The sequence below is a fragment of the Setaria viridis genome, chromosome 3, assembly GCF_005286985.2.
Source record: "Setaria viridis chromosome 3, Setaria_viridis_v4.0, whole genome shotgun sequence".
NCBI lineage: Eukaryota > Viridiplantae > Streptophyta > Magnoliopsida > Poales > Poaceae > Setaria > Setaria viridis.
The window spans coordinates 35,053,876-35,063,890 of NC_048265.2; the positions used below are offsets into that span (position 1 = coordinate 35,053,876).

Sequence of the window (10,015 nt, forward strand, 5' to 3'; positions counted from 1 at the left end):
AATTTTCATTCATCATTATCTTAGTGATACACCGAAATAAGGAACGTTACTAGTCACGGTTTATGATGCTCGACTAATGTTGAAGGGTTTTCATCGCTCCCGCATCATAAATCATGGTTTATGATGCAAAAAACATGTTTATGACACTTTTTAGTTTGTCACTAGTCGGAAGATTTCTTGTAGTGAAAGTTCAGAGGTAATTACCCACCTTTGCCACTGGTTACACGAGTGTAACAGTTCATTCTATTTTTCCTCTGCTCCCGACTAATCTCCTCCCAATCACCCCTCTCCTTGACCCCTCCCCGTCTCCCGACTCACCTGGCAGGGGCGCCACCGTTGCCTGAGCTGCGCCTCCCCACCCCGACACCCAATGGATGCTGCCTGAGCCCTGCCTCCCCATCTCCCCGGCTGCCCCTTGGATGTCACCCCAGATCCAGCTAGTGGGGACCCGGCCAGCCTCCTCCAGTGCTACCAGCCAAGTCCCACGTCGTTGGCCCTATCCTACCACCAGCATCCCCCAGCTTCCCCAGCACCGCTGTCCCCAACTCCAATCTGCACAGGGAGGCGCTACCGACCATCGTGGGGCTCCTCGCACACGCTGCCATTATTGGTGTTGTCCCGCGCTTCGCTGTTGACCCATGCGCTCACAATGCTGCCAGGCGAGCAGAGGAGCACCAGCTCGAGGAGGCCGGCATGAGCTCCCCTTCTTCCTCGCAAAGGAAGATAACCATGAAAAAAGAGAAAAACAAAGATAGAGAGAAGTGGGCCAGGAGTTGGAGGGCAACAATGGCAATCCATCTTGAAAACCCTCTTCTCTAGAGTTGGAGCACCCTTCTAGCCAAACACCGCCATCTGTACAGCTTCAACTCCACGTAGAGCTAGCTCCAGCTAGAATTTGGAGTTGGAGAAGAAAATGGTGGAGTTGGAGCCGTACCAAATAGTACTTTAGGAAAGAAAAGTAAATCTCGGCACCGCCACCAAACTACCAGATGAATCCAGCTCCATATATGACCAACTAGCAAGCAACAACAACCATGTAGATAAATAAAACATAGCGGACTGTCGAATACAAAAAAGATGACATGATAGATATTTATGATGACGCCTCCGGAAAGGACATGACGCCAAGCACCATCATATGCTGCCCGACAACCAGACAAGGTTTTCACCCGAAGTATCTAAGGTCGGAGTCGAAACATTACTTCCATCAATGAGCAGCACCTGAGGGTGGCGCCATTGTTAGCACTTAGCTGAAGGCATGCAAGGCTTTAGCCTATGACCCAATGACCTATCTCTATGGCCTATTCCGTGTACTGTTCTAGATTCATACATGGCGTGCAGGCTCTGCGCATCCCGTGTTGTAACTTGGAAGCCGATGAACTTGGCTGCAACTAGGTGCCCGTCGGAGCTCGAGTTGCGATGGTTGATGGATCCTGCACCGCTTTTATTCATGCTCCTCTTTTTTCTGTCTCTTCTACCTATGATTTTGCTGACTCAGCTTTGCTATAAGCCAAATTGACATGTACTATTTTACCTGCTCTAAAGCCTCAAGACACACCATCTTTTTTCACTACATTGAGCAAAATACCTATTTTATTCATGATTGAAAATGCATTAGACCACTAGTGGGTGCTGGTGATAATGACATAAACAATTAAGGGACTAACGATGTTTCTCAAGTTATGGACAGGTACATGATGCTATGAAAAAAATTGTATGTGATGATGACCCCTAAAAAGAAGACGGGCAATGATTGGTGATGAGCGCATGGCTCCTCAAATCATGACAGATTATGACCATGTCAAGAAGTGCTTTCTTTCCAATAATTCAGATGGTAATGCAACAAATATTAATACTTCTATGTTTGGTGGCATTCCTTTTAATGAGAAATACAAAAGTAATGCAGGAAAATTTAGTGCTTAAGGCCTATCATCAAAGATAATGTTTAGAGGTGCAATATTGTGCACGAAAGAGAAGAATAATATACGCTCATCATGGAGTGATACTTATTATTGGATATGAGAGCCCTACATATCTGAACAACGAGACTGTATAATAGAACATGGTGAAAAGAAGGTGGCTACTTACACTCAAAATTTTATTGGCTCAAAACAGAGAGGGATTTCTTCTCCTACAGAGCTTGAGCAACAAGCTCTGAGTAGTGACTCAAATTTGTTGCTAGGAAAAGATGCCCAAGTGGCTGATGTTACTGGTTTTTCTTCTACAACTAAACTGCATGAACAGGAATTGGATAATCATTTAGATGCAGTTGAAGAGGAGGATAGTTCAAAAGGACTATCTATGTTGGTGCAAGAAGTAAAGAGAGATGGCACCATTGTTAATGTAAAAGGACAGCGCTCATGTATCTTTCAGTCGGAATGCAAAATTCAAGACAAGGTATGCAAATTAATTATTGATGGTGGTAGCTTAACAAATACTATTAGTTTGGATTTGGTGCATGCTTTATCCTTGTCTACACGGAGGCTTCCTGTGCCACCTTATATGCAATGGATGAATCAAAGTGGTACACTAAAAGTTACACACAAGGTGAGGGTAAGATTTTCTATTGGAAATTATGTGGATACAGTGGATTGTGATGTCGCATCGGTGAGTGTTTGTCACTTGTTGTTGGGTAGACCATTGCAGTTTGATCTTGATGCAACACATGGTGGTCGTTCCAACCATTATTCATTTGTGCACAAGGGAGTTCATCATGTGCTCAACCGATTCTGGAGAATGCTATAAAGGCTAAGGTGTTTTCTACTGTAAAGAAGAAAAAGGAGACTTTTGACATTGCACCAAAGCCGAGGACGGCTTTGCTTCAAGAGGGGGAGAATGGCGTGGTTCTTTCAGCTTCAACCTATGCTGCTAGTAATGGTGAAAACCCTCGTAATGCAAGAGACATTGATGCTATCGTCAATTGTCCAGTTATTGTCTCTAAAAATAATTCCAAGGATTCTGAAACTGTAGCCAGCAAGATCTTAAATGAATATGTTGAGACCAAGAAAGAGGATGCTAAAAATATACATAATTTGAAGAAGGCTTCATTTGAAGGTGAGGATAATGTGACTGTCAAATCCTTGGATATCCGTCCAATTAATTCTGATAAGATTGGCTCTATTCCTGTTGCTGTCAAGAGTGATAAGAAAATTATCAATGCTACTATGCAATGTAAGAATTCCGTTAAAGACCCCAGTATATATGCTGAAGAAAGAAAATGTTGAAACCATGTCAAAGCTGAGGATGGCTTTGTTTCAAGGAGGAGAGGATGATGAGCACATGGCTCCTCAAATCATGACAGATTATGACCATGTCAAGAAGTGCTTTCTTTCCAATAATTCAGATGGTAATGCAACCAATATTAACCCTCCTATCTTTGGTGGCATTCCTTTTAATGAGAAATACAAAAGTAATGTAGGGAAATTTACTACTTGCGGCCTATCATCAAAGATAATTTTTAGAGGTGCAATATTGTGCATGAAAGAGGAGAAAAAGAAGCCATGCTTGGAACCAATATGTATTAGTTCATGACTATATTTCACAAATCATGGACATCGAGATGTCAAACTAATAATGTAGGCACATGTAGAGACATGTGCTAGGAATGACCCAACATGAGAAGTAGTTCTCTCTTTACACAACATGTACGCTTTGTCCTTAGACCTGAGATTGTCGCATGTACTCAAGATGTGGATCGTCTTACTTAGGGGCTATCAAACGCTACACCATAACAGGGTAGTTAAAAAGGTAGCTTTCGGGTTTGTCAAGAAGAATGCTGTGAGGCATTGTCAAATTAAGATGGGATTTGCCCCTCTCTAATTGAGTGTGATATCCCTGAGCCCCTCGAGTGATCGGATCCGAAAATACATGGCCATGCTACATACGGTTAAGAGTTAACCTACAAAGGGATTTTGAATCATAGGATCGAGAAAGAGCGGTCGGCTTGGAGCTAGACCAAATATCATGAGGCAAAGGGAATAACATGTACGTGATGTTGTGACGGTTCGTCTGATATGATCTTCGTGTGCGTATAGGAGTTGACACGTCTTGCTAGAGGCCGCTACCGACTATTAGGCTGAGTAGGAGTACTCGGGCCATGTCTATACGTATCCGAACCTATAGGGTCACACACTTAACGGGTTGGAAGCCCAATTCGGATCATATCTGAATTGGATCAGGTTTAGGAGTACTAATGGGCCTCGGACCCAGAGGCCCGTCAGGAACCTCTATAAATAGAGGGGTGGGGGCGCCCTAGGGTTTTATCCCTTTTGGCCGAACCAACAGCCATCGCGCCTCCTACACCCTCGCCCTATTGCAACTCGTGGACCTAGCAGTCCGGCTTGTGATGCTTCCTCCCTGCACGTGTGGATACCTTGAAGGTGTTGCACTTGCAGCACTTGGACGAGCCGCCGACGAGCCACAATGAGCCAACGACAAGCCACGACACGAGGATGACCTCGTTGTACATGGACGAGCTGCTGAGGAGCTGCTCGATGTCGACGTGGTCGACTACGCTGATCAACTTTGCTGCCCCGACGCAATTCTACATCTTCCGCACCAGTGCGTCGAGTGGTAATCCCGTGATCCATATATGGCAGTTTTCCTGGTTTACGCGGTAGAAAAATTTTGTTTTACGCTAGCATAGCCTACCTCGTATCCCAACACTCTCTTGGGTCAATGTTATTCCCGTGAGTTTACTACTTGGTATTTCACTGAGACACATGTTGTGCTAATTGATGCAGCTGTGATTGGTTGGATAATTGAACCATTCTCATTTTGATCAGAGCTAAGGCCAGCTATTCTTTAATTCGTGGGAAGCTTATTGCCATGGTAATACGTTATAGTTGCTGATCTGAATTATTTTCTTGACTGAATAATTATTGGGATGATTTATCAATTGAGTAAATCTAGAGAAGCCTGATTTTTGTGTTATCTGTACCGTGAAAGATTGGGGTATATCTCGAGCACAGTAAGCGTGTCCTTATCAATTGGACTCAATGAAAGATTGAAATTCGTTTTTCTTACTAAAATTTAGTATAGGATCGGCATCCCTATATAGGGGATGCGGTTGATTGGGTTGGAGGTGTCAAAGTGCTAAGTAGATTTCTTTTATCATCCCTGAGAGACACGAAGTTATAACACTTGAACTGAGCTATTGCCATGTTGTCCATGTCATTGGAAGTTCCGATGATTGTTCTGTTAGGAGTTTCCATTTTCTCCTGACCTGAGGTGCTCAGTTTGTGATTTAACTTTCATTGGAAGTTTCGATCCTACGTCGGAAGTTTCGATATCGGAGAGCTAACTGCATTCTGTGCAGTGATTGTCAGAAGTCCTGACAGTTACATAATCTACATAGTAATGGTTAGTTTTGGAGGCTCGGGTACATATACCTCTCATTCATTTCAACTGGCTTAACTTGAGAGAAACACCTCTTTTTGAGATTTGAGTAAGTGTTTGAGTGAGAGCTTTGGTTTATGTGTAAGAGCTTCTTGATTTTCATCACTTGTGCACTTGAAGTATCTCTAGCCATCAATTCATATTTATACTGTTGGAGCTTCACACCTAGACGGCTAGTCTTTGTTGTTGAGCACCCAACTTATGTGGGTTAGCAAATTTCTATTACCCATCCTCACTCGATCTTTGCGGTTGCTAAGTAGAGGAAAGGGTTGAAAACAACCCAGCTCTTTGTAGGCTCCTCAATGGAGACATAGCTTCCTTTGTGGAAGTGAACTTCAGTAAACAAATCGCTTGTCTACTATGCTTTATTGTGTTCTAGTTGTTCTTAGTTGACTTTGAACATCATATCATTTGCTCCGATCTATGTGCTTCTGAGTTTTCTCTTGCAGTAAATCCTTGACAGGGTCTCTAGCAACTTAACTCAATCTTTGGTTCATGAAGATTTATCAAATGTAGTTTGTATTTGAATAATATGCATAGATTACTTCTATTGTTGAAAGTTCCGATGCCATATCGGATCATCTGACAATTCTAATATGTGTTGCAAAGTGATTTTCATATATAGACTATTCAACTTCCCTCTAGGCATCTTGTGATCCTTTCAATTGATATCAAATATTTGGTCTCCAAATTAAAGCTTACTTGCTTGGAGAATCAACACGTCAGGTCCTGAGGGTGCGCTGGTGCTTTTGCAAGAAGGTGGTGTTGCTCCGACTCCCACACAACTAAAGCACTAAACAAGGTGCTCCAGTAATAAGCATGCAAGGGGGAGCAAGCGGAAGTCCACGACATGGAGAATGAAGACTCCTCGTCCGACTCCGACTCTGACTACGAGGACATCTAGTTGGTTCAATCCGCAAGAAATGCTCAAAAAGGAATTACACTTGAACTTAATTTAACTATAACTATTGTTTAAGTTATTCTACTCCTTACTGACAAAACCATTGGGGAAACTTCCTCGTTCCGATCGGATGGGCTTCTCCTAGTGGTAGCATTCCATGAGGTTGCATTTGATCGGGAATCCGACGATTTGGAAGATTGTGTCTGTAAGTGCCCTATTAGAATAAGGATTGTTTTCGGTTTAGGACTAAATTCACGATACTAAAGTATAACCCGATTTTGGTCCACTGATCCATGGGCTGGGATCTCACATATACCCACCATAAAGGACTCAACGTCCTCGTCGAGCTATGGAACCAACTTACCTGTATGGGACAATTGTCCAGCACCTACTCTCTCCAGCCACGTCCGTACATTCAGTGCCAGCACATATGCCATGCCATGTCCACGCAAGATCCACACATCATGCACACCATGCCTACGCATCTCACCCGCACGTGCTAAATTACGGTCGTAATTTAGGAAGTAGGTCAATTCTGCATGGCCGCTTTTTCAGTACTTGTTCACACGAGGGCAGCATGTGAAGCCGAAAAAAGAAGCACATGCATGGATGTGGGGGCAGAAAACAACAGTTCGATGATATCAGTACATACATGTGATTTTAGAATTAAAAAGCTGTAAATTGAAAATCAAGGGTCCAAATGAAAATCTGATTATCATTCAGAGCTTCAGAACTATATCTCACATCAATATGTTTAAGTGATGTTTTTTTATGTGAGAAAATGCTTTTCAGTGTAGAAATTTGCTTACAGCTTTGACAAAAATTGCTTATTACTTTTCAAAAAATTGCTTCACTCACCTTAGTTTAATAAGGTGGATATTGATATTTATATTGCGAAGATAGATTGAATTGTGTAATCAGAAAAGAGGCAAACAAACTGTGTTGGGGTAGGTAGATGCTTCATGCATGTTTAACGATAGGTCATTTTGGGAAACCAATTGAGTATTTTAACTAGCCTGTTTTGGTATTACTGTATTCTACCTAAGCAAATTTTATCTCTTGAAAAATATTGTCGAAACATATATAAGTGGGTCTTATTTTGAAGGTGTTATTAAAAGAAAGCAATTCTGATGTCCGGTTCAAGAATTATAACTTATTAAAGTTTCGAAAACTGGTTGCATGTGACGCGTGGGTGATAGTCTAAGCAGCTAGTGAAAAGCTTACAGTGCAGTACGGGCCGTTCCAAGTCACTAATTTATGGCCGGCCAACCGGAAGTCATTACAAGATTGCATCCTATGAAATTCTTTACAGTTCTCATGGGATGCAATAATTAATAGGAATTTTGCAGGAAAATGTAACATGGGGTCAGACCTCACGGAAACTTTTATTTGTGTCTATCTTTCCCTTCGAACTTTTGTGTTTCTCCCTATGTCACATCCAAAAACTATATTCACAACTTTCCTATCTTTTGAATTTATTTAGAATGCAAGTTATATGTAAATCCAATCTTGCGTTTAAGAATTATGTGTTGGAAAGAGACCATAAAACTGCAATTCCATGATGTCATTGATATTATTAAAAATGCAAAATGCAAGTTTTATTAGCAGCAAACAATAGGACAATCACTACTATAGAACTCCCTGAACTCTGAACCGAGAACACGCAAGCTGATGCGGGTATCACTCCCGGTTCCTCATGGAATTTAAGGAAAATTGGTAAGACAGCACAAAGTTCCATTGTTGAGATGAGAATATGTACTTGAACCATCATTATTATTTATATAGCCAGTAGGCTTGGATCACAAGCTAGAAACTCGTGAGCTGGCTCAGTTCGTTTGTAGCTCGGCTCAGCTTGGCTGGGTCAATTTTTAACGAGCCGAGCAGCTGTTTTGCTCATTTTGTTAATGAGCTGGTTTGAGCTAGAAAGCTAAAGGTCCAACATAGGAAGTCGAGCTATCAAAGCTGAGCCGAGCAATTGAAGCCAAGCTGAGTCATCCGATGTGCTTCATGCATGGTGAATTTTAGCATTTAGAACTTTATAATTACTATGTTTTAATATTTAATAGATGTTGAGATGTTAATGTCAAATTTACGTTTAGCTCGCAAGCCTAACGAGCTGACTTGAGCTACTAACTAGCCATTCCGATCCAATTTTTTTTCTCATTTGGTTAACGAGCCGAGCTGAGCTGGTTAGTTAGGCTAGCTAGCCAGACCGAGCCGAGCTGGCTCCAGCCCTAGTAGCCAGCCCCAACATGTTTATTCCTCACCCAACAATAGTAGTTGTAGACTTAACGCAATGTCAGCCGAAAGGACATACACAACACTCAGATGGACAAAGATACAAATGGCACAAAGAAAAATCAAAGGCGTGAGCTCCCTAAATAAGCTGAACTACTGATATATACTCCATGGGGTAGTGGCTAGCTGCTTCACAGTTCCTGGCACTTATTTGGCGACGCCGGTCTCCTCGCAGCCCGGGGGCTTGTAGGCGATGAACATGATGCACTGCACCTGCCTGACGTTGTCGAAGCCAAGGATACGGATGTAGGCGTCGGGGTAGGCCTTCTTGCACTCCTCGAGCTCAGCGTACACCTGGGTTGCCTCGGTGCAGCCGAACATGGGCAGCTTCCACATGGTCCAGTAACGGCCGTCGTAGTAACCGGGAGACCTGTTGTTCTCACGGTAGACGAACCCAACCTTGCTGAACTCGAGGCAAGGGATCCAGTTCTTCCGGATCAGGTAGTCGATCTGCTTCAGGAGATCGTCGGTTGAGAGAGGCGGCAGGTAGGAGAGGGTCTCGAACTTCTTGCCCCCAATCGGCCACACCTGAACAACGACACCCAGTTGCTTTCAGCTCAGATTTGAACACCAGCAAGATAGAATATAATTCCAGTGACTAGATCGATCAATTGTTACCTGCATGCACCTGATCCTCCCGCCGTTGCTGACGTTGCCGAAGCCGGAGCTGGTGGAGCGGCGGCTGACGGGGAGTCCGGCGGTGGACTTGAGCCCCTGGAATGGAGCGACGGAGGTGGCGGCCATCGCGGTGGGGGCCATGATGGCTTACTAGCTGAGGAGACGAGCTACAGAGCAAGAAAGTTTTGCTGCCACCTCCGTGCTCGTCCCTTCTCGTTCACGCCCCCTGGTTCCTATAACCAAAGCAGGAGAGACGTGCACGGACATCTGGATGGGGAAGGAGTGGCTGCTGTTCGATATCATCCAATCTTGTGTGGCTGATGCCGCAACACGGCAGCTGTAGCCTGCTCGTGACCATAGAGCCACACGCTCCGTTGTTGGCTGAGCAACGGAGATGGCATGCGGCCGGTGCGAATCCAGCGGGAAAATTACAGGACACGGCGAACGGTCGAAGTAAACTGCTGCGCTGATAACGATCGATCGATTTTTCAGTTCTGTTTATGTTTCCTTTTCACGTATGTGTCGTCATCTCTGCAAAGTCTTGACTTCCACAACGGAGTGTCGTTCTGCCGTTCTGCGTATTAGGAAGATTGTCGTCTTCTGGTGACGTAGCCTTTTTCCATTCTTTTCCTTACCGTTTGTTCCCCTTAGCATGTAGCCTTCTCCAACTATCCCTGTTTTTAGTGAAGTCGCTTTATTTTCACGAAATAGGATTAGCAACGTATCTCTTTGCTGTCGGTCTATCTATGCCAGCGTGAATGGCACATATGTGTCATATATGTTATTATGTAACTAAGTACT

The 10,015-nt window shown here is 43.6% G+C and overlaps 1 protein-coding gene across 1 annotated transcript; it reads right to left on the reverse strand.

Moving 5' to 3' along the window:
• Positions 1 to 8,597: 8,597 nt before the first annotated feature.
• On the reverse strand, positions 8,598 to 9,463 carry LOC117846999 (ribulose bisphosphate carboxylase small subunit, chloroplastic 2). Its single transcript, XM_034728132.2, has 2 exons — positions 9,215 to 9,463; positions 8,598 to 9,124 (listed from the first exon to the last, which is right to left on the reverse strand). Exons 1-2 carry the CDS (start codon positions 9,353 to 9,355, stop codon positions 8,744 to 8,746), a joined length of 522 nt encoding a protein of 173 aa, XP_034584023.1. The 5' UTR covers positions 9,356 to 9,463; the 3' UTR covers positions 8,598 to 8,743.
• Between the last annotated feature and the right edge of the window lie 552 nt (positions 9,464 to 10,015).